Below are 25,292 nucleotides of genomic sequence, written 5' to 3'. Positions count from 1 at the left end.
GCGTTGCCATGCCGTGGCCGGGTTGAGGCCACTCTATATTTCAAAAAAGCAAACACCCTCATGGCCGGCACTCTGGGCAGAAAGAGTAAGACTCTTGTCAGGCACGATGCTCCAGTCACACCCCCAACAGCTGGTCCGACGCGTTTCGGGAATTGCTCCCTTCTTCATGGACCCTCTCAGTAACAAAGCGGCAAGCATTAATGGCTGCATTCATGCCTTCTTTTATTTCTATGCGACACAGGAAGTCTGTATTATTGCAGGAAGTCTCTAGCGATAGCCAAATGCATTATATATATATATATATTACCTACTGGCGGTCGCCAGTAGGTAGTTATAGTTATAGGAAATCCGCAACATTCTATTTTGAATAACTTTGGCACCGGTTGACGAATCCTCGCGAATTTTTCAAAATAGGTGGGGCGCTGCGCTCCGCTCCTACCCTGAAAGTCTCAGGGGGATTCGTCAAGCGGGGGCTGAGATAAAAGGGGGGTCCCAAAACGCGTTTTCCCCATGCATTTTTCCATAGGACCTTTAGACACAGCTACAGCCCGAACGGCTGAACAGAATTACTTGAAATTTGGCAGAGAGGTAGTCCTCAGGTCAAGGAAGTGCCTTTTGAAGGTTTGGTGTAAATCTGTTCAGTAGATTCTGAGAAAATAGCCTTTAAATCAATATATATATCTGTGGCAGCTTACGGTGCGCTTACGGTGCGCTTACCGTACGCGTACGGGGACGTGCGCGAGCGCGATTCTGATTGGCCCTTAGATCTTAGTAAACATTCGAATCGGTCGAAACCAGGAAGCGGTGGCCGCCATTTTCTCTCTCGCACTCTAACAGGGGGTTGAAAAACAAAGGGCAAAAACATGTAAAGGGGCTGTTTACACAGCTCCCAAGCACCTAGCCATGTCGAGGGAGTCCCCAACGATCCCCCAAGCGAAAAAAGGCAATTTTAATTTTTTCGAAAATTTCGCCGATTACGCTTACCGTACGCGTACGGTAATAAATAATAAAAAAAAAAAAAACAATATCCACATTCTCCCCACCCCGTGTGCAAAAGGTGCTCGAAGGGCACCTTTTGTGGATGGCTTATTAGAGCTAAACCAAACATATATTTTACCTGTCACAACGATGCTCATCATATGTCCTCAATGTGCGCACGGTGCGCGAAGCGCATCGTGCGTTCATGGCCCATCTAGCGTAACGTGGGCACGCGGTGCGCAAAGCGCACAGCGTGCTCACTGTGCGCGCAGGGTGCGCGAAGCGCAGGGTGCGCGAAGCGCACCGTGCGCGCACGGAACGAACTGCGTTAAGTGGGCGCGCACGCCACAAATGACGTAAAGTAACTTAGCATTTAAAAAACCGTACAAATTCACTGAAAAAACCATAGGTTTCACACACGTTATAGTTAGGAATTAGCATTTAAAAAACCTTGCAAATTCACTGAAAAAACCATAGGTTTCACACATGTTATAGTTAGCTGGACATTTTACTGATAAAAAACCAATGAAATTCCCCCTTTATAGTTACTGTAGGCAACTATAACTCACGCGACCGTAATCCTCTGCTGATGACATGTGTCTTTATGAAAAAAAAATATTTGTAATATATGTATAGCTAAAATTTAATGGAAGAAGACATGGGCAAATAAGTGTCTAAATACAGTATTAGCATCAGCAGAGGATTACGGTCGCGTGAGTTATAGTTGCCTACAGTAACTATAACGGGGGAATTTCATTGGTTTTTTATCAGTAAAATGTCCAGCTAACTATAACATGTGTGAAACCTATGGTTTTTTCGGTGAATATATATATATATATATATATATATATATATATATATATATATATATATATATTCAAGTTCCCAATTGCCCAAGCATAGGATGCACTCGTCCAACAGCAATAATATCAGGCTGCAGCACAAACGCAAACTCAGTGTTCAATCATTAATGCCTGACGCGTTTCAGACTTCCATCGTCCTTGTTCACAGGCAGAGTTCTCGCTAAAAAATGAAGCCAAACCACTGATTAGTAACACCTCTGTATTTATTGCCCCAGTGGGCCTCCTGATAAAGCACTATGCATTCTGGGATCGGTGGTTAAAAATTCATTTCACAGTTCATAGTAAATACTGCTTGCAATTCAAAATATCCAGTGCGATGCCTCTCACATATTTGAAATAATCCAGCCATTAGTGGGCTAACACTGAACTGTTGTTTGTGTGCAAATTCAATCTTACGCCATGCTGCTGGTCCGGAAAGAGCCTCGTACTCACAAGGCAGCCGGCCCGCTGTTCAATCAAGCGATGGTGCAACCTCACGGCTGGACTGCCGTGTATAGATTCAAGTTCCCAATTGCCCAAGCATAGGATGCACTCGTCCAACAGCAATAATATCAGGCTGCAGCAAAAACGCAAACTCAGTGTTCAATCATTAATGCCTGACGCGTTTCAGACTTCCATCGTCCTTGTTCACAGGCAGAGTTCTCGCTAAAAAATGAAGCCAAACCACTGATTAGTAACACCTCTGTATTTATTGCCCCAGTGGGCCTCCTGATAAAGCACTATGCATTCTGGGATCGGTGGTTCAAAAATCGTTTCACAGTTCATAGTAAATACTGCTTGCAATTCAAAATATCCAGTGCGATGCCTCTCACATATTTGAAATAATCCAGCCATTAGTGGGCTAACACTGAACTGTTGTTTGCGTGCAAATTCAATCTTACGCCATGCTGCTGGTCCGGAAAGAGCCTCGTACTCACAAGGCAGCCGGCCCGCTGTTCAATCAAGCGATGGTGCAACCTCACGGCTGGACTGCCGTGTATAGATTCAAGTTCCCAATTGCCCAAGCATAGGATGCACTCGTCCAACAGCAATAATATCAGGCTGCAGCACAAACGCAAACTCAGTGTTCAATCATTAATGCCTGACGCGTTTCAGACTTCCATCGTCCTTATTCACAGGCAGAGTTCTCGCTAAAAAATTAAGCCAAACCACTGATTAGTAACACCTCTGTATTTATTGCCCCAGTGGGCCTCCTGATAAAGCACTATGCATTCTGGGATCGGTGGTTCAAAAATCGTTTCACAGTTCATAGTAAATACTGCTTGCAATTCAAAATATCCAGTGCGATGCCTCTCACATATTTGAAATAATCCAGCCATTAGTGGGCTAACACTGAACTGTTGTTTGCATGCAAATTCAATCTTACGCCATGCTGCTGGTCCGGAAAGAGCCTCGTACTCACAAGGCAGCCGGCCCGCTGTTCAATCAAGCGATGGTGCAACCTCACGGCTGGACTGCCGTGTATAGATTCAAGTTCCCAATTGCCCAAGCATAGGGTGCACTCGTCCAACAGCAATAATATCAGGCTGCAGCACAAACGCAAACTCAGTGTTCAATCATTAATGCCTGACGCGTTTCAGACTTCCATCGTCCTTGTTCACAGGCAGAGTTCTCGCTAAAAAATGAAGCCAAACCACTGATTAGTAACACCTCTGTATTTATTGCCCCAGTGGGCCTCCTGATAAAGCACTATGCATTCTGGGATCGGTGGTTCAAAAATCGTTTCACAGTTCATAGTAAATACTGCTTGCAATTCAAAATATCCAGTGCGATGCCTCTCACATATTTGAAATAATCCAGCCATTAGTGGGCTAACACTGAACTGTTGTTTGCGTGCAAATTCAATCTTACGTCATGCTGCTGGTCCGGAAAGAGCCTCGTACTCACAAGGCAGCCGGCCCGCTGTTCAATCAAGCGATGGTGCTACCTCACGGCTGGACTGCCGTGTATAGATTCAAGTTCCCAATTGCCCAAGCATAGGATGCACTCGTCCAACAGCAATAATATCAGGCTCCAGCACAAACGCAAACTCAGTGTTCAATCATTAATGTCTGACGCGTTTCAGACTTCCATCGTCCTTGTTCACAGGCAGAGTTCTCGCTAAAAAATGAAGCCAAACCACTGATTAGTAACACCTCTGTATTTATTGCCCCAGTGGGCCTCCTGATCAAGCACTATGCATTCTGGGATCGGTGGTTCAAAAATCGTTTCACAGTTCATAGTAAATACTGCTTACAATTCAAAATATCCAGTGCGATGCCTCTCACATATTTGAAATAATCCAGCCATGAGTGGGCTAACACTGAACTGTTGTTTGCGTGCAAATTCAATCTTACGCCATGCTGCTGGTCCGGAAAGAGCCTCGTACTCACAAGGCAGCCGGCCCGCTGTTCAATCAAGCGATGGTGCAACCTCACGGCTGGACTGCCGTGTATAGATTCAAGTTCCCAATTGCCCAAGCATAGGATGCACTCGTCCAACAGCAATAATATCAGGCTGCAGCACAAACGCAAACTCAGTGTTCAATCATTAATGCCTGACGCGTTTCAGACTTCCATCGTCCTTGTTCACAGGCAGAGTTCTCGCTAAAAAATGAAGCCAAACCACTGATTAGTAACACCTCTGTATTTATTGCCCCAGTGGGCCTCCTGATAAAGCACTATGCATTCTGGGATCGGTGGTTCAAAAATCGTTTCACAGTTCATAGTAAATACTGCTTGCAATTCAAAATATCCAGTGCGATGCCTCTCACATATTTGAAATAATCCAGCCATTAGTCGGCTAACACTGAACTGTTGTTTGCGTGCAAATTCAATCTTACGCCATGCTGCTGGTCCGGAAAGAGCCTCGTACTCACAAGGCAGCCGGCCCGCTGTTCAATCAAGCGATGGTGCAACCTCACGGCTGGACTGCCGTGTATAGATTCAAGTTCCCAATTGCCCAAGCATAGGATGCACTCGTCCAACAGCAATAATATCAGGCTGCAGCACAAACGCAAACTCAGTGTTCAATCATTAATGCCTGACGCGTTTCAGACTTCCATCGTCCTTGTTCACGGCAGAGTTCTCGCTAAAAAATGAAGCCAAACCACTGATTAGTAACACCTCTGTATTTATTGCCCCAGTGGGCCTCTTGATAAAGCACTATGCATTCTGGGATCGGTGGTTCAAAAATCGTTTCACAGTTCATAGTAAATACTGCTTGCAATTCAAAATATCCAGTGCGATGCCTCTCACATATTTGAAATAATCCAGCCATTAGTGGGCTAACACTGAACTGTTGTTTGCGTGCAAATTCAATCTTACGCCATGCTGCTGGACCGGAAAGAGCCTCGTACTCACAAGGCAGCTGGCCCGCTGTTCAATCAAGCGATGGTGCAACCTCACGGCTGGACTGCTGTGTATAGATTCAAGTTCCCAATTGCCCAAGCATAGGATGCACTCGTCCAACAGCAATAATATCAGGCTGCAGCACAAACGCAAACTCAGTGTTCAATCATTAATGCCTGACGCGTTTCAGACTTCCATCGTCCTTGTTCACAGGCAGAGTTCTCGCTAAAAAATGAAGCCAAACCACTGATTAGTAACACCTCTGTATTTATTGCCCCAGGGGGCCTCCTGATAAAGCACTATGCATTCTGGGATCGGTGGTTCAAAAATCGTTTCACAGTTCATAGTAAATACTGCTTGCAATTCAAAATATCCAGTGCGATGCCTCTCACATATTTGAAATAATCCAGCCATTAGTGGGCTAACACTGAACTGTTGTTTGCGTGCAAATTCAATCTTACGCCATGCTGCTGGTCCGGAAAGAGCCTCGTACTCACAAGGCAGCCGGCCCGCTGTTCAATCAAGCGATGGTGCAACCTCACGGCTGGACTGCCGTGTATAGATTCAAGTTCACAATTGCCCAAGCATAGGATGCACTCGTCCAACAGCAATAATATCAGGCTGCAGCACAAACGCAAACTCAGTGTTCAATCATTAATGCCTGACGCGTTTCAGACTTCCATCGTCCTTGTTCACAGGCAGAGTTCTCGCTAAAAAATGAAGCCAAACCACTGAAACCACCATAGAAATTCCCCCATTATAGTTAGGTCAGCTAACTATGGCTCGTGTCCCCGCAATGCACTGCTGATGACGTCACTAACTATAACGGGGGAATTTCTATGGTTTTGTACGAGTGAGATGTCCAACTAACTATAACGTCCCTGAAACCTATGGTTTTTTCAGTGAATATATATATGTGTATATATATGTGTGTATGTATATATATATATATATATATATATGATCAAACCCCCTTCAGGTAAGCAAGGAGAAGAGGCCATTTCGGGGAAATCAGGGAGTCCTTTATTAAAACAGCATGTGCATAATGCATTTCGGCTAAAATAGCCTTCCTCAGATGCGGCTGTTTCTTGGATGTTGCTCTGCCCCCACCTTTGAATGTCCTGCAACAACCTCATTGGAGGAAAATTAATGACCCCTAATCACCTGGTCACACTGCCACTGCAATCCATGGTGGACTCCATTACCCAGAAATCACTGTTTCTGGCTCAATGTTGCGAGGGGAAAGGCAGCAGGAAAAAGGTGCATTATGAAAGGACGGGACATCCAGCGCCGATGTTGTCAGGCTCCCTTAGGTCCCCTTGACGTTCCAGCCTTGGGTGCAGGAATTTTGCCAGGCTCTGAGACGAGATGAAAGAACGCTCGAATCCTCGTGAAATCACGAACCACCATAGGTAGAAGCCTTTGCTCAGCCGGACCCCAGGGCGGACAGGAGTTGATCCGATACCTCGGAAAAGCAGTTCAAGCTGAAACAGCCGGTGCCAGCACTACTCCCGCCACATTCAGGAACGGTGCCTCTTGAAGCGCCACTGGCAGACGCGCAGAATTCATGATCAAACCCCCTTCAGGTAAGCAAGGAGAAGAGGCCACTTCGGGGAAATCAGGGAGTCCTTTATTAAAACAGCATGTGCATAATGCATTTCGGCTAAAATAGCCTTCCTCAGATGCGGCTGTTTCTTGGATGTTGCTCCGCCCCCACCTTTGAATGTCCTGCAACAACCTCATTGGAGGAAAATTAATGACCCCTAATCACCTGGTCACACTGCCACTGCAATCCATGGTGGACTCCATTACCCAGAAATCACTGTTTCTGGCTCAATGTTGCGAGGGGAAAGGCAGCAGGAAAAAGGTGCATTATGAAAGGACGGGACATCCAGCGCCGATGTTGTCAGGCTCCCTTAGGTCCCCTTGACGTTCCAGCCTTGGGTGCAGGAATTTTGCCAGGCTCTGAGACGAGATGAAAGAACGCTCGAATCCTCGTGAAATCACGAACCACCATAGGTAAAAGCCTTTGCTCAGCCGGACCCCAGGGCGGACAGGAGTTGATCCGATACCTCGGAAAAGCAGTTCAAGCTGAAACAGCCGGTGCCAGCACTACTCCCGCCACATTCAGGAACGGTGCCTTTTGAAGCGCCACTGGCAGACGCGCAGAATTCATGATCAAACCCCCTTCAGGTAAGCAAGGAGAAGAGGCCACTTCGGGGAAATCAGGGAGTCCTTTATTAAAACAGCATGTGCATAATGCATTTCGGCTAAAATAGCCTTCCTCAGATGCGGCTGTTTCTTGGATGTTGCTCCGCCCCCACCTTTGAATGTCCTGCAACAACCTCATTGGAGGAAAATTAATGACCCCTAATCACCTGGTCACACTGCCACTGCAATCCATGGTGGACTCCATTACCCAGAAATCACTGTTTCTGGCTCAATGTTGCGAGGGGAAAGGCAGCAGGAAAAAGGTGCATTATGAAAGGACGGGACATCCAGCGCCGATGTTGTCAGGCTCCCTTAGGTCCCCTTGACGTTCCAGCCTTGGGTGCAGGAATTTTGCCAGGCTCTGAGACGAGATGAAAGAACGCTCGAATCCTCGTGAAATCACGAACCACCATAGGTAGAAGCCTTTGCTCAGCCGGACCCCAGGGCGGACAGGAGTTGATCCGATACCTCGGAAAAGCAGTTCAAGCTGAAACAGCTGGTGCCAGCACTACTCCCGCCACATTCAGGAACGGTGCCTCTTGAAGCACCACTGGCAGACGCGCAGAATTCATGATCAAACCCCCTTCAGGTAAGCAAGGAGAAGAGGCCACTTCGGGGAAATCAGGGAGTCCTTTATTAAAACAGCATGTGCATAATGCATTTCGGCTAAAATAGCCTTCCTCAGATGCGGCTGTTTCTTGGATGTTTCTTGGATGTTGCTATATATATATATTACCTACTGGGGGTCACCAGTAGGTAGTTATAGTTAGGACCTTGTTTCTATTCAAAAAGCGTTTTTAGGTCTCGCCTATGCAGCGCGCATTCGATGCGTAGGAAAAAGACCTTTAGCCATCTAGTCGGTTTTGAGGCCAAAAACGTGTACGCGTTGCATTGCTTTCAATGGCAACGCATGCACGTTTGGCGATTCCCTTGCGGGAGCGAGCAGCGGCGCCATATGTTAGCAATTATCGCGCCTTGCTGCACGCTCCCGCAAGGGAATCCGGCGCAGGCCCCCTCCCCCTGTAGCCGCGCGAGGTGCGCGCGCTTGGTTCCTGGTGAGTTGGTTGCTAATGGGCAGTGGTTTCTTTGGTGCAGCTGAGAGGTCCGGCGTCGAGTCCTGGTGTTGCAGGGCAAAGAGCCAAGTTTGATTTTCAGGGCGCTGGGTTTTGTTTGTAAGTAGCACAATCTCTGTTTTCGGGAGGCTAAGCTTCAGAAAGACATGGCACCCTAGTTTCATGTCCCCAGACGCCATCCCTGCAAAGGCACCTTTAGCACTAGTGAAAATGAGTGAATAGAAGGCTTCGTGTTCAGGAACAGTCTTAATTCTGGCCTCTCTGGTTACATCTTTAGTTCTTTTGACCCGCTCTTTTGAAATGCTTTAAAACTGATCGATAATTTGAGGACTACAATGAAAGATACATTTTAGCTTTGCCTTAAAGCTGCTTTAGCATTCCGTTGCTTAGATTACCAGCGTTTGTATAGCGCTCTGAACCATTAGCGTGGCGTCATGGCACTTTCTCAATCTCGGTTCCCTATCCCACATTTCTGAGGCTTCTCTCGTTCAATCCCGTGAGTTGTTTAGTGTTTTTTTGTGTGTGTGTTTCCTGGAGAGCTAAGTGTTGAATATAAAAATTGAAAGGTTGTGATTTCGGTCGTAGAAGCTCTTTGTAATGTCTTATTTGAGTGGACGGCTGTGCTGAAGAGTTATTTCTTCGATTTGGGCAGTTGGTTGTCCATGGTGCAGCCAGTTTACAGTCAGGCTACCAGGGGTCTTATTGAAAGGAAGGATATGGGCGCCCAGCTGCTGTTTGAATGATACAATATAGCATAAATCAGGATTCAGTGGGCTCTTCAGGCCTCTGGGTCCCGGTGCCACTGCACCTGCTGCGCCAGTGGAAACCATGCCCCTGATTACGCCCACGCAGATAAGTCAGATGCAGTGTTGAACATGTGATTGTGTGATATGTTTGTGCTGGGTGTATCAGAGTTGGTCCGACGTCTGTTCGTGTAGTGACATCATTTTCGAGTTGGTTGTTATGTGATTTTATACATTTCTTTTATTCCGCTATGCACGATAGTATCTTTGAAGAGGTTCCACCCTTAGAAACGGAGTCGCATTATGTCGTCACTTTAAAAAGGACATTTAATATCGTTCCTAAATGACGCATGTATCAGACTGGAGGTTTGAGACTTTACAAAGGTTGATTTAAATATGTACAATGTACCATTGCTGTATGGACCTCCGTAGGAGTTCCTTATTATAATAAATTAAACAGAAACTAAGTTGGCATCCCTTTGTCAAGTGTACCAGTGTGTGTCTTTGGTGCCCTGATGCCACATGGATAGGAGTGGTCTGCTGTGCACTATTAGATAAAGGCCGGCTGTGGAAGCGATGGGAGAGATGGTTTGTGGTTTTATTGGCGGCTGTGAAGTGCAGTTTATGGCATATCGGGTGTGTGTCGGATGCATGAGGTAAGGACTGTCCTAAATGTAATTATCTTCATTTGTGCGGTTTACCTTAAATTTGAGGGGTGTAAACATTCATGCCAGATCTGTTGGTCTCCCAAAAATAAGGGTCTCTGCCCTGGCCACTACAGGAGATGCGACGTGACAGCACCCACCTGCAATATGGTCACACTGATTGAGAAAAAAACTATAGTCAGTGTGTGCGCCGTGTATGATAACTCACTTCTTCACTGTAAATACATAAAAAATTCAATAAAGACCTACAGGGAAAAAAGAGAGGGATGAGAGAGAGAGAGAGAGAGAAAGACTGTCTGTGTGTTTCTCTGTCAATCTCTTCATAGAATCTTTTATTTTCATTGTGGGTCTTTAAAAAAGTTCTGTCTTCATTAAAAACATCATGGAACTGACATTTGCTATAATAACCTGCAACTTCATTGCCTGACCGACGTAAGTGATTAGTTTGAAAGTGGTTCTTAAAGTCATATCTTTCATCTAACATGATTTACTGCACAGGTTGCCTGTGAGGCTGTGACTGCAAGGACATGTAAACACAAGCGAATGAAAATGTTTGAGAATGAAGAACAGTAAAATAATTTTGTGGAAAGTTTTTATAAATGACTACTGGAAACGTTTCATTCCCTCGAAAGGACAACAATGAAATGACGTTAAATTGTCAACATCATTAACATCACATTCATGTGTTGTGCAGAGAATGAAGTCTGATCAAATATAATCATGGATACTGCAGCATAACTAGTGAGGAGGCTGCACCAAATACCTCTAATGTATTCTATAAATGCTGTTACTACAGGTGTTGGATTATACCACAGAAATTGAGGTTAAATGGGCTTACTCAGGTGCCTCCGTGTTTATTTTTGAGAAGGCAAGGCTTGTCTGGCCATGGACTCTGAAGTATTCCATTACAAATTATTTCTCTTAAAATAGGCCACAGATTGAATGGGTGTTAGGATTCCTCTCTTTTCTCCAACTTGAATTTCACATCCTCCACAGAGTGGCTACATAGTAAGGATACATGGGCCCTCCAGCCATGTGGCATCCATCAGTTTAGTGGTTTATCTATCTGTCTGTCTACTCTTCGGTCTGATAGTCAGTTCCTCCATTTGTGTGTCTGTGTGTTGACTGTTTGAGTTTATGTATATGCGGGTGCCTGTGTATGTGTTTTTGTTTGTGTGCGTGAGTGTGCACAGGTTATTAGTTTGCTGCTCTTCTGCAATGCAATATGTCTTGCATTTGTGAGAGTCTGAGCTATTGGCATTGTAAAGGACAATGCCTTTTAATTATGTGATTTGAAAACCTGCAAGTGGTGCTTAAACACGCCCTTTGTATTTATAGTCCTTGCTTACGAGAAGCACTACTAGCAGTAAAAGAGGACCAGTTACTGTCATCCTTGCTTCTCGTAAGCAACAACTAAGTACAAAGTGCGTGTTTACACACGGCTTGCAGGTTTTTAAAACACATATATCAAAGGCATTGTTATTTACAATGCCAATAGCTTAAACTCTTGTAAATGCGAGACCTATTGCATTGCAAATGCTTGTTTCTTTTGCCAATATCTTTGACGCCGTTTGACGAATTCTCCCGAGCACGAGCTTAATTCTAATTGGCTGCCAACACTCCAAACCAGAATGTGTTGGCTGCCATCTTGTGCTTTGCTAACCGAGTAACAAGAAAAAGGTTAAAAAAGAAGAAAAGGGGGCAGGGTAGAAACACCCTTGCCCCCTAGGCCTGCTCAGGGGGTCCCACAAGGGCCCCCAGGGCCATAAAAAGCCTTTTTTTAAACAAATCGTCCAAATTCGCGCTGGGTGCGTGAATCCGGATGAAAAACCCCAAAAAACCAAAGCACGGGCTCCCGCACTTTGTTTTCAATAAGGCTCCGGGTGGGCCAGGTCCCGGGGGCAATGTTTATAATGTATGCGGGGGCCCATGGGCCCCACACAGCCCCGGGGACCGCCACCTTCCCGGGGCTTAGTTTATATGGGAGGGGGGCAAGCAGCCCCACCGCAGCGGTCCCTTATTAAAATGCATAGGGGGCTCCTCCATGCTGCCCCGGGGACTGCCACCTCCCCGGGGCATTGGTAATTAAAAGTGGGGGGCCACCTTCCCGGGGCTTTATTGAAATAAGGGTGGTGGGCCTCACAGGCTTCGAGTCCCCCCAAGCCCTGGGGACCGCCACCTCCCCAGGGTTTTCTCAAATAATTAAAGTGGGGGGTGCGAGCCCCCCCACACTGCCCCGGTGACCAACACCTCCCGGGGCACTGTTTATTGAAATCCGTTGCAGACCACCGGCCCCAGGGACCACCACCTCCCCGGGGCTATTTGCATGTTGGGAGGGGGGCCATGCAGACCCCCTCCTGGTGCCCTCGATGGCCCTGGGGACCGCCATCCCCCAGAACTGGCACCTGTATTGTCCCGGGGTGCCCACCCCCAGGACATTGCTGTTTGCTATGGCAGGGCGGGAGCACGGCTCCCGCCTTGTCATAGCAAACTCATGCTTTGCTTCATTGAAGCGAGAGCAGGAAAACTGCTCTCGTTTTAATGAAGCAAAGCAGAATTGTTTTTGGGCAAGTGGAGCTGCATGTTAGCAGCTCCCCTTGCCCAAAAGAAATGCCGGCTCCGCAGGAGGCAGAAAGCTGGCAGGGATCATGGGGGCATTGGGGCTCCCTCCACGGTCCCCAAGTTGAGGGCTGGCCCTGGGGGATGGGGCCCAGGGGAGGGGGGCCATGCGACTCCCCTCCTAATTAAAAAATGTTTTTAAAAAGAGGCCAGGCCCCGTCGGATGGGGTCCCTGGGGCTAGAATTGGCCCAAGGGAGGGGGGCTATTTAGCTCCCCTCCCTAATTGAAAAATATTTAAAAAACATTTTTAAAAAGGAAGGCCAGCCCCGATGATGGGGTTCCCGGGTCTATAATTGGCCTCGGGAGGGGGGCCGCGCGGCCCCCATCCCATTTTTTTTTTAAAATGTGGCAGGCCCTGGAGGATGGGGTCCCCAAGGCTCAAAAAACATTGAAAGAAGGGGGCCACACAGCCCCCTTCTAAAAATAAAAAAAGCCGGCATCTCGCTGGAGGCCCCGCCGCCTCCCTGCACCACTCTTCAAATGCGCCACCTGGCACGTTCTAAGTTGGGGAATTAAGTCCCCTTAAATACTGAGGGTCCCTGGGGGTCAACTAGCCCACAAGGTACCTCCAGTAAGCATCACATGGCTGGATTGCAGAGAGGTGGTCCGAGGCCACGCCCCTTTTTATACCACTCTGCAAACACGCCTCTTGAAACACTACTGGCGGGGCGATGAGGTCCTCTTGTGTCCTGAGGACCTCAGAACACAAGTGGACTTCATCCCCCAATATTATACAAGAGATGTTCATCCTGCTGTTAGTCCTGCTGTGCTTCTAAGAAGCCTCATGCATAATGTATGAGATTCGAACTAGGGGGAAACCCGCTTTCTGAATGCAAGGTCGTATCTAGGTAAAAGGTCAGCCCCTAAGAACCGTTATGTATATAATGTAGGGAAGAATAGAGGTGAAAGGTTGCAATGTCACCTCCACCTATATAGGGTAACTATATGGAATATAACAAGAGAGGTGCAGAAAGAGGCAGGAGAGTTGCACAAAGAAGCAAACAAAGGCAGAAAGAAGGCAAGAGAAGTGCAGAAAGAGGAAGTAAGGTGCAGAGAGAAGCAACAGAGGTTCTGAAAGAGGCAGGAGGGGTTCAGAAAGAGGCAAGAGAAGTGCAGAAAGAAGCAACAGAGGTACAGAAAGAGGAAAGAGATGTGCAAAATAGGCAGGAAAGGTGCAGAAAGAGGCAACAGGGGTGCAGAAAGAGGCAAGAGGTATACAGACATTTGCAAGAGAGGTGCAGAAAGAAGCAAGAGCAATGCAGAAGGAAACAACTGAGGTGTAGAAAGAGGCAAGAGGGGTGCTGGAAGAGGTTGGAGAGGTGCACAAGGAGGCAAGAGGGGTACAGAAAGAGGCAAGAGGGTTGCAGAAGGAAGGAAGAGAAGTTCAGAAAGAAGCAACAGAGGTGCTGAAAGAGACAAGAAGGGTGCACAAAGAGGCAACAGAGGTGCAGAAACAGGAAGGAGAGGTGCAGAAAGAGGGAAGAGGGATGCATAAAGAGGGAAGATGGGTACAGAAAGAACCAAGTGAGGTGCAGAAAGAGGCAACAGAGGTGCAGAAAGAAGCAAGACAGGTACAGAAACAGGCAAGAGATGTGCAGAAAGAGGCAACAGAAGTGCTGAAAGAACCAACAGTGGTGTAGAAAGAGGCAAAATAAGTGAGGAAAGAGACACGAGAGTTGGAGAAAGAAACAAGAGAGGTGCACACAAAAGAAAGAGAAGTGAAGAAAGAGGCAAGTGAGGTGCAGAAAGAGGCAAGATAACTGCATCAAGAGGCAAGAGAGGTGCAAAAAGACGCAGGAGATGTGCAAAAAAAAGCAAAAGAATTGCAGAAATAAGGCAAGAGAAGTGCAGAAAGAGAAAGTAAGGTGCAGGGAGAAGCAACACAGGTGCTGAAAGAACAAGAGGGTTGCAGAAAGAAGCAACAGAGATGCAGAAAGAGGCAAGAGAGGTACAGAATAGGCAGGAAATGTACAGAAAGAGGGAACAGGGGTGCAAAAAGAGGCAAGAGGGATGCAAACATTAGCAAGAGAGGTGCAGAAAGACGCAAGAGCAGTGCAGAAAGAACCTGCAGAGGTGCAGAAAGAGGCAAGAGGGATGCACATAGAGGTAGTATAGGTACAGAAAGAAGCAATAGGTGTAAAGAAAGAGGCAAGAGGCTTGCAGAAAGGGGCAAGAGAGGTACAGAAACAGGTAGGAGTGGTGCAGAAAGAAACAAGAGAAATGCAGAAAGAAGCAAGAGAGATGCAGAAAGAGGCAGAGAGGTACAGAATTAGGGAAGAGGTGCTGAAAGAGACATGAAGGGTGTAGACAGAGGTAAGAGAAGTACAGAAAGAAGCAATAGAGTCACAGAAACAGGCAATAGAGGTACAGAAAGAGGCAAGAGAGGTGCAGAAACAGGCAGGAGAGGTGCAGAAAGAGGCAAGAGAGGTCCAAAAAATGGCAAGAAAACTGCAGAAAGAGGCAAGAGGGATGCAGAAGCAGGAATGAGAAGTGCAGAAATAAAAAAGAGAAGTACAGAAAGAGGCAAGAAAGGTGTAGAATGAGGGAAGAGGGGTGCAGAAAGAGGCAAGAGGGATGCATACATTTGCAACAGAGGTGCAGAAAGAAGCAAGCGCAGTGCAGATCGAACAAACCGAGGTGCAGAAGCAAGAGCAGTGCAGAAAAAACCAACAGATGTAGGAGAGGTGCACAAAGGCCCAAGAGGGGTACAGAAGGGCAAGAGGGGTGGAGAAAAAACGGAAAGAAATGCAGAAAGATGCAACAGAGGTACTAAAAGAGACAAGCAAGGTGCAGAAAGAGGCAAGAGAATTGCAGAAAGAAGCAACAGAGTTGCAGAAAGAGGCAATAGAGGTGCAGAAAGAGGCAAGAGAGATGAAGAAAGAAGCAAGTGAGGTGCAGAAAGAGGCAAGAGAGGTGCAGAAAGAAGAGAGTCATGTTCAGGAAGGGGCAAGAGAGGTATAGAAAGAGTCAAGATAAGTGTAGAAAGGGGCACCCGGTGTGCTTCTGCATATGTTGATTACGTCTAGATCCTACTATACTCATTCCTTAGGATCTCTCCATTTATTCAGGCTGTCAACAATTATCCTTGTCCTGATGAAGACCCGCCCTTGACGCATATTAAGCTGCGCTAATCCGTAGGGTCGAAACGTCGACGCTGCAGTCACGCTGGTCTACGCAGATACACAGGCCCCAACACAAAGTGATCCCTGTGCCGTGTAGTCATGCTTTGAGAACATCAGACAGCATCATATTACTACTGTCGCTCTTACATGTTGTCTATTTGTATAATACATGTATAGCACTATTTTCACGTATTATCACAAAGTCATTTGTTGCACTCTACACACTGAACATAAAAGCAACATTTTATTTCCTGTTAGCCAACAAAATCAACCCTTGGGTGGTCATTTTTCACATTTAAGAGAAATGATCACCCATGGCAAATATGGTGCCTCTAATACCTGTTTTAAAATAATAAATTAGTACAAGGAAACACTTAATGTTATGCCTGCTAAACAACATTATGGAATAAATAAGAACACATAGACTAGCACGTTGTTTTATATTTTGTTTTTTTGTGTAATGATTTTGTGAACTTTGCACTTTGTATAACTGAAAAATGCTGAACTTCCTTTTGTTATGCCAACATATTGATAAAACATTTTTATTTTTATTCTTTAAACCTGGCTCATTTTCTACAGAAGAATTGACTGTTTCATCAACGTTAAAGACAAAGGTAAGTGCTTAGCTAGTATCTTCTGACGACTGGTGGGCAGTGTTTCAGGTTTAAATAATGGCATAAGCCTCATCATCTGTTTTAAAGTTTTGTACAAGAAAGGACCTTTCTTCATACGTCAGCTTTTATCATGATACTCCACAGCACACCCTTTTGTTTGGCTCTTGCCAACCTACTACTGCCACCTAAGATCTGAAAGTGGTATCATGAGGATGTTTTTTCTCTTACCAAGTTGCCACTACTTGGAATTTCCTTCTCTTAGAACAGCACCGGGCTACTACCTACTTGACATTTAAGACAATGTTAAAAACATGGCTCCCAAGCTTTAAGTATGAGAAGAATGTACTTCAGGTTTAGTAGCACCAGGGTGACTTTTTGGTAATTCTTCACTTCAAAAAGTTGAAAATTAAATAAATACATGTTTTAGTGCTGGAGATCAGTTGTCAAAATTGCGGTCCATCAGCAAGTACTATGAGCTTAACTCACAGTGGAAACTGCAAACATTTAGAAAGTGTCTCATCCTTGATTTTGGTTGGTCATAATTTATGATGGCCATTCATGAGGACTATAATTCTAAAACAGGGCCAGAGATGGAATTCACAGTTTCTGCCTCCCTGGCCAATTCTCAGAGTGAAGAATAACTTCTTGTAAATTATACCAGTACTAATGATGCCCTCGAGCATCGGACACATTAATTTACATTGTACAGTCTTGATCACTTAGCCGAGTCCAGAGCAGCTGTGGCCAGAAAGGCTCTTTTCTCATGCCAACATTATACACAGACTGTAGATAGCAAACCTAAGTGTTGATTCAGCATTTTAGATTACATGATTTTGATATCTCATCTAAGCATATGGAAAACTGATGCTTCATCACCATGGTTAATATCCTTTTTAAAGGGCCGTTCTAAGTTCTTACAGCTGGGTCACTATAAACTGCCACTCTTTAGGATGACTACCAAACTTCAATGCATACATAATAAGCTGCAAGGCCTCCTTTTCCTGCTTCAAACAGGACTTCGAATCCCTACTGCTTAACAACTATTTCAACACGCTCCCAAGCTGATGCATGTTTTCCTTATACTCAACCCCCCTCAACAGGATCTTTCGGTACAGTCACCTGACCGTTCAGTCTCTAATCTGGCACTAACGTCATTACCTTAATGCTTTATAGTTATGTACTTTTCAACTGTTCTAACCTCCCTAATCCTGTATTGTTTATAATTGTTTACAACTGTTTTTAGCCCACACAAATCCTCCCCTGAAACTCGAGTAAACCTATGCATACATCTTGTAAAGCGCTCTGATACCTTCAGGTTTAGCTAGCGCAATAGAAAACTGAAAAATAAATAAATAAATAAACCCTGCCAGGTTTAATTATATTACATAGTGTTTCAAAATACACATATTCTGATGACATCTAACTGTACATAAAGGAAAACAATTTCCCAAACGGATCATTAAATATTGTTTTGGGATCGACTGAGAAACATTTTTTGATAATCTCTGATAACAAACTTTCTTTTATCCAGCAGACTGCAAATATCATCAAAAACAAATTGACCTAACAAAAAGGCAGTCTGTACTTTTTTCACTTCTATCTTAACAGAACCTTTACTAGGGCTGTCACCATATTTCGAATCGATTTTTCCAATTTCTAAAAAATCACTAACACAAATTACAGCATAATGCTAACAGAATCATTGACCAATCAGAATTTAAAGACTACATCACTCTACTATTCAAAGATCCTAACTGGCTGCCATTGAAAAAGAACCATATTAAAATTGTCTGTGTGTGCCACTTCATGATATAAAAGTAGAAGGTAAACAGAAATATTTACAGACAGGTCCCTAATTCAAGTCATCTGTTCTTCTGGGAAGGAAATATTTGTTTGGATAGCAATTGCCTAAGTTTGAAGGTATATTACTGTGAATAATTATCGATGCCTGTGACTTTAGAGGTGCTTTTAGACCGTTACTCTATACTTGACCTTGTGGTGCCTGTGCTGCATGGCACCTGGCTCATGCCAAAAGTCTAAATCCAGATGCAGTATCAAGATACAGTTGCAGGATAATACTGGACCGATTCAGTGCTTAATTTGTGTTTGTGGTTGTAGATGGTAGGCACTGGCACGTTTTTTGGGGGACCAAGAGTTATTATTCTTCATCTGACCCAGATCAAGAGAAATGCACAGAAGGAAAAAAGGAGGAAGAAAAAGGAGGAAAATAGTGATAAAGAAAGAAAGAAGGGGTGGGAAAGATCCTACAAGAGTGAGATATAGTGGAAGTGTAGGGCATGATGTGTAATCAAGTCAAGACAACACTGATATTTGGCAACCATGGAATTCACCTGTTCCAGCAGTGCTCCTTGAACAAAAGCTTGCAGGTTGGGAGCATCTTTTAAGTCTTTCTTCAACTCAATAAATTCATTTTGACATCCTTGAGACCATTTAAATTCTTTGTTTTTCCACCGAGTAGTTGTCTCATACTAGACTTACTGGCCAGATTTTTAATTAACTTTGCATAATATTCAACCATTCCCAAAAATGAGACAACTTCCTCTTTAGAAATTGGTGATGCTAATTTGATAATAGTATCCACCAATTCTTTCTTTGGAACAACTTCTGTACCAGTGATGTGATGAACCAAATAATTTACTTTGTGAACTGAAAATTTACATTTTTCATATTTCAAAGTTTGACCAGCCCTTTGAAGTTTTTCTAACTCAACTCTTACTCTGAAATCATGTTCTTGCTGGGATATACCACATATTAAAAAGTCATCTTGATAAAAATGTGACCCCTTTTACCCCCTTTAAAATCGATGACATTACTCTCTGAAAAACAGAGGCAGCAGACACAAGGCCAAATGGCATTCTCCTGTACTTGAACGCACCTATAGATGTAATAAATGCTGTCAACTCCTGGGAACTCTGAGTTAACTCTACCTGATGATATGCTTGTGTGAGATCAAGAGTCGTGAAAAACTTTGCTCCATTTAAAGTTGATATTATCTCATCTATGTTTGGTAGCTGAAATTTATCCACAAACACCTCTTTATTTATAGACCTGAGGTCCACACATAATCTAATTTCACCATTCGCTTTCTTAGCAACAACAATTGGTGCCAACCATTCAGTGGCCTCTACTGGTGTTATGATTTCCTGTTTTAAAGGTTTTTCTAATTCTTGTTCTACTTTCTCTTGCAATGCAATAGGGATTCTCCTAACTTTTGCCACTGTCAGCACAGCCCCCCTTTTCAGCTTAATACACTGTTTATATCCTTTTCAACACCCCAAACTTTCTTTAAATAAATGTTAGAAATTCTTTTACAATATCACATGAATTGGTTTCAACCTTCTGTATCTGTACCTGAGGTTCTGCATTTGGATTCAAAGTAACCCCCGACAAGCGTTGATGTGGTCACCCAGGCAAACCATCTCCTTTTTTTGATACATACATTTTTCTAACCATTAACTTCTTGGATAAATCTATACATGCATTAAAGTAGCCTAGCATGCTCATGGGTTGACCACCATAACCTCCTGGACGCACATCCATATCATACAGCTTGTCTTGTTTTTCCCACGAAACCACTTGCAAAATGTTTCATTTGAAATAGTGGTGAGATGAGAGCACCAATCAAATTTTATCTCCAAATCTATCCCATCAATCTTTACATTTCCAACAGCATGATCTTTACTTTTATACTCATTGATCTGAAATATTACTTCCTTTATTTTCTTTTTTAGAAATCTTGTGTGTTTATTTCTACAATATCTTATAAAATGCCCCCTTTTTCCTCATCCGTGACAGATAACACTCAAAGCAGGACACATTTTGGAATTAGCTTTGTGAGCAGTTCTCCCACAATGAAAACATTCAAACAAATGTTTTAATCCATCATCTTTCACAACCTCTTTTAAAGTTGATTTTTCCTTTTGTTTAAGGCATACATTTTCCTCCAATTCTTCCACACTTGGATGAACTTTACTTTTCTCACCCTTCAATTCAGTAACACATTTTAACATGTGTTCAACCCTTTTCGCTATTAAAATTACTTCTTCCAACAGAGGCTCATCCTTAAGCCATAATACTTCACAAATCTTATCCTCTCTACGCTTTAAAACAAATTGATCTCTAAAATGTTCCTCATTAGCTGCTCCAAACTTACAACTTGATGCAAGTTTTCTCAGACTAGTTAAATAATCCTCAACTCTCTCCTCCTTTTCTTGTTCCCTTAAACCAAAATGATATCTTTCCATTATCGTACTCACTCTTGGTAAATAATGTCTATCCAGTTGCATTATACTTATTTCATATTCATGTAACCCCCTTTGTTCCTCTGTAGATAACTCAGGTAAATTCTCTAACACTTCCTGTCCTTCACCACCAAGACAGTACAATAACAAAGAATGCTTTCTTTCCGCACTCAAATTTGTTCCACATACTCTTGCATAATGTCCAAAAATCTTTTTCCATTTACTCCACTTAATATCAGGCTCCCTTGGACTGATAACAAAATGGAGGTGCTGGCACATTTTGCATGGTGTACTATTAAATTGATGTAACTTAATTACAAAGCAAAGTTGAAGCTGTAACACAAATCAACACCATAAAGAAAATTGAGTTAAACAAAATTAATACTAGATGTGTAATACACCTGTTTCAATTTCTTTTTTATAAGTAACTAAATTTTCAACAATTTTGATAAACATTTTCATATATATGAAGTAATTTTCTTGTAATATATATGTTCGTCACAGTTGAAGGCACAGGTGAAAACTCGATTTTTCTATGTGCCACTTCCAAAGTAAACAATTAACTTGCATAAGAGTCAATAGTTAAAAAACACTCTCTGGTGTGCGCATCACCATTGTAGTCTTCTTTTTTTAAGCTTACTTAGCACAGACGTTTATGTTTCCAATAATTATCTCTGCTAAGCACAGACTTTCACTTCGTAACTCTTCGTCTTTACAAAAAAGGTAATCATAACTGCGTGTACCTCTTTGCAATCTCCAAAAATTCCTACCACAGATTCAGTAAGTGAAGAGTCAACATAGATTATTTTTATTTATTGCCGCTTTAAAAATAACTTGTTAGCTCAAACTTCACTCATGTGCTCACGCATCAGACAGAGTGTACGCATGCCATTTCCATTATCCTTCTCGCGCTGTCACATGTGCTGTTCTCTCTCGCTGCACTTATTTAAACACCTTCCTCGTGCTTTCTGAACCACTGCATTATTCTTTAACTTATAAACGGGTGAAAAATAAAACCAAATAAACAGTTTTACGGGTCAGATCCACCTGTGATCCTGAGTCAAAAAGAAGCCTCCAAATAGGTTCTACTACTCTTGTGTGAATCGTTCCAATAAATCACCAACAGATTTAATAACAGCATGCCTCAACAGCAGCCGCTCTTCTTTTAAACTTTGAATCCTGATGTTGAGGTGCTTTCTTTCAATCTATCCCTCGCTCGTCGGTAGTGAAAAGTTCTTAATGAAATCGATGACACTTGTGAATGTGATACAGGTGGACGTTTATTGAAAGCACCTCATCCATCCAAATCTGGCCAGCAACTGCCAGGATATATACAATTCTATTTACATTCTATGTTCTATATTCCATAGAATTAACTGTGAATACATGTAATAAAGACAGACATCACACACCCCTAAAAGCCTTTGGGCATCTAGGGTACCAAGGAGGTCTACTGTAAGGGTCACCCACATTGCCTATGTATTCTAAAGTCAAGGTGCTATGTTTAGTGTCCACAAACACTGTCTGCACTTGTCCGTGTGGTATGGGAATATTGTTGACAGAATATCATCTAACATAAATATTGTGTCCTACATAGTGAAAACAAAAATATTGCCCCATTGGAGTTCATAACAGAGAAATCTACACCTAAATAGAAAATAATTTAGTAAGTTATATTTATGATTAAATATTTCTGTATGCTGTATTCTGACACACAACTTTCAAGGTTTAGATCTGTCATGCTAATTCTTTTTTAACTTGTAATCAATCAATCAATCAATCAGACATTTTTAGAGCGCACTACTTACCCATGAGGGTCTCAAGGTACTGGGGGGGTGCTGCTACTGCTCAAACAGCCAGGTCTTGAGGAGTCTCCTGAAGGCCAGCAGGTCATGGGTCTGTCGCAGGCAGATGGGGAGAGTATTCCAGGTTTTTGCAGCGATGTGGAAGAACGATCTGCTGCCAGCAGTTGCTCGACGGATGCGGGGGACGGTGGCGGGGCGAGGTCAGTGGAGCGAAGCTGGCGGGTCGGGGTTTAGAAGGTGAGTCGTACATTGAGGTACGCTGGTCCGGTGTTGTGGAGTGCTTTGTGAGCATGGCTTAGGAGCTTGAAGGTGATCCTCATGTTGACGGGGAGCCAGTGCAGGTCTTTCAGGTGGGCTGTGATGTGGCTGTGGTGGGGGATGTCGAGGATGAGGCGTGCAGAGGCGTTCTATATGTGTTGTAGTCGTTTCTGGAGTTTGGATGAGGTTCCTGCATAGAGAGCGTTGCCGTAGTGCAGTCTGCTGCTGACGAGGGCCTGGGTGACCGTCCTTCTGGTTCCAGCGGTAATGTGGATCCATGATGCATCCTTGCAGAACATTTGTTATGATTTTGGAAACAGCTTTTCTAAATGAAAGAAGATTGGAGATAAGTATTAAAATTGGTAGGAAAAGCATTGCACAATCTAGGTACAATCGAATGCAAACCACCTGTCTACTTCTTATGTTATGTTTAGATTTTTTATATAGTGCATGTTGACGAAAGTTTCATGGCACTTCATAGACAGAGAGGATTACAACAAAACGTTGTCTCTAACCTGCAAACAAGTATGTCTTCATATGTTTCCTAAAGCAGGAAAGTGAAGACTCTTTCACTAATCAGATTGAAGCAAATTCCAAGTTTTGGCTGCATCAACAGAAACAGTCTCTATATTTTACCTTTTTGGCTCCTTCTACATCTATAAGAAATATAGCCTAAATTTTGACTCAATATAATCAAAATAAACATTCAACATGTTTTTGGTCTATAGCCATGGATTTATAAATTATACTGTTGCAGATATGACTCAGTGTAATTATCTTAATGTAGCTGATATATGCTGGTAGTTTGGAGTGTTGAGGAAAGTCAAGCCGCTTCATTTTGAAGCCAATTTCATAGTTTTGGGAGGCTACAAGATAGATTGCCTGGCTGAAATTGAAAGGAAATTTCCCCAAATAATTCATTATTGCTAAATTAATATTCTTATTAATAAAAGTAAAATTGTTCCGCAAAGGTTTTAGTTGATAAAAACATGTGTTAGCCACTTTGGAAGCCTGCACATCCAGATACGTTTTGGGATCAAGAGAAATACATAAATTGCGTAGCACAAGGGAATGATTGTAACAAGTGCCCATAACCTACGGTCATTGCAAGCTGTTAGGCAACATTGCATTGTCAGGTATAATTTATGAGCCTGTTTCGGATTATTTTAACGTACTTAAATTTTTTAGACATCCATCGTCACACCCAGGATAGGATTAAAGAAGTAATAGAGTTCTTTGGAGATTTCTTTCAAACTTGAAAACAAACTGTGTGTCAGCATACATACAGAATCTCACCCTAACTGATTTAAATGCAGGCCGAGGGTAGATCATAGATATTGAACGTCATTTTTGTTAGAGTTGGCAGAACTTCAATGGGCAAGTGGTCCCTCCAGGGTGGACTTGCGCCAAGGGCAGATGACTTGCCCTCCTCTGGAGGGACCACCTGCCCACTGAAGTTTTGCCAACTCTGGCATGTCTTTTGAGGGGACATCCTTCTCTGCAGACACCTGGTCCCTCGTCCCTCAGACTTAGTTTCCAAAAGTCCTCATATCCACAAGGAGTCTGACTGACAAAACTTTCTGTCCTTTTTCTTGCTCTTAGGTGCAAGGGCCATTTTTCCAGACTGCAGGTTCCCTTGCTATCCTGTAGGGCTATTTGAGCTCTTGGTGCCACATACCCCCAATCAGGGAGGCCCAGCATTGCTGCATGAGCCCTCCTTTTCACACCTTCCCAAGCAGAAGTTTCAAGGTCATCTCCAAGAAGCCACTCCATTGGGATGGCAGGGGACCATCCTCAGGCCAGTAACCACTCCCCTATCAAAGTTCGCCAAAGCATTGGGTGAAACTTTGTGTCATTGTCCGAGTTTATTATCTGGTGCACTTCATCATGAATGATTTGGCCTGGGTAAACCAGCTTGACCATGACTATTGTTATGCTGGTACCTGCATCCCCAGAGCCTTTACTCCAGCCCTATTGATCCTTGGCCACTGCCTATTCCTTTCCATAATTGGAGGCCAGGTAGCCAATGTGTCAATTTCCACGGCACCTACTGATACTAGGGTAAACCTCAGTATGATACTTGAGTAAACCTCAGTATACCCATTGGAATCCCCAGGGAAAATGTCTACCCACATCCCTATACTGGCAAACCCTTTGGAATGGCCCCATTGGGTGGCTTCTTGGTTCACAGAATTTCCTCTTGTGTCCTGCCTGCTGACAGTCAAAACACATCCAAGCCTTTGAAGGGATATATTTCAGGTCTCTCACTTGGGCATTTTTGGGTCCCTTTTGAGCACTCTTTCTTTTTATTTTTGTTGCCCACATCTTTCCCCTGAAGAGGGACCTGATCCCCTTTCAAAGGATCACTTCCATGGAACGTCTTGGGTACCCTAGTGCGCACCCATTTATCTGCTATCTAGCTCAGCTTTCCGGGGATAGATAGCTTGGAATCTACCTGATGCTGTAATAATGTCTCTGTAGAACAGTTAGTAAGTATGTGTTACTTTACAAACAAACAATAGACCCCTTCATCCATCTTTAACTTGTTACCCTTAATCCAGCCATCCAGTGCCTTTATTGAAGCATTGCCAAAGTCAACCCATGTCTGTGTTGAGTTACTTCGCAAGGAAGAAAGTCTCCAGTCCAGTTCCAGGGTTTATGGGCAAAATGCCACATGAATCAGTGGAGTGGTCCTGAAACAAAGGATACAGGATGCTGAATATGTGTTGGGAGTCTTCCTGTGGCCACT

General features: G+C 43.7%; 1 protein-coding gene across 3 annotated transcripts in view; it reads left to right on the top strand.

Moving 5' to 3' along the window:
• Nucleotides 1-25,292, top strand: part of LOC146854122 (E3 ubiquitin-protein ligase TRIM39-like) — a 387,595-nt gene that overhangs the window by 269,992 nt on the left and 92,311 nt on the right. For 2 of the 3 annotated variants that reach the window (XM_085650514.1, XM_085650512.1), the window contains exon 6: nt 16,184-16,218. In XM_085650514.1, the coding sequence (XP_085506640.1) occupies nt 16,184-16,218 (35 nt within the window). The remainder of the gene's footprint in view (nt 1-16,183; nt 16,219-25,292) is intronic. The other variant, XM_085650513.1, reaches the window with a different exon arrangement.

This window comes from Triturus cristatus, chromosome 4_1 (assembly GCF_964204655.1).
Source record: "Triturus cristatus chromosome 4_1, aTriCri1.1, whole genome shotgun sequence".
Classification (NCBI taxonomy): domain Eukaryota; kingdom Metazoa; phylum Chordata; class Amphibia; order Caudata; family Salamandridae; genus Triturus; species Triturus cristatus.
This window is presented reverse-complemented; position numbering and strand designations above follow the sequence as displayed.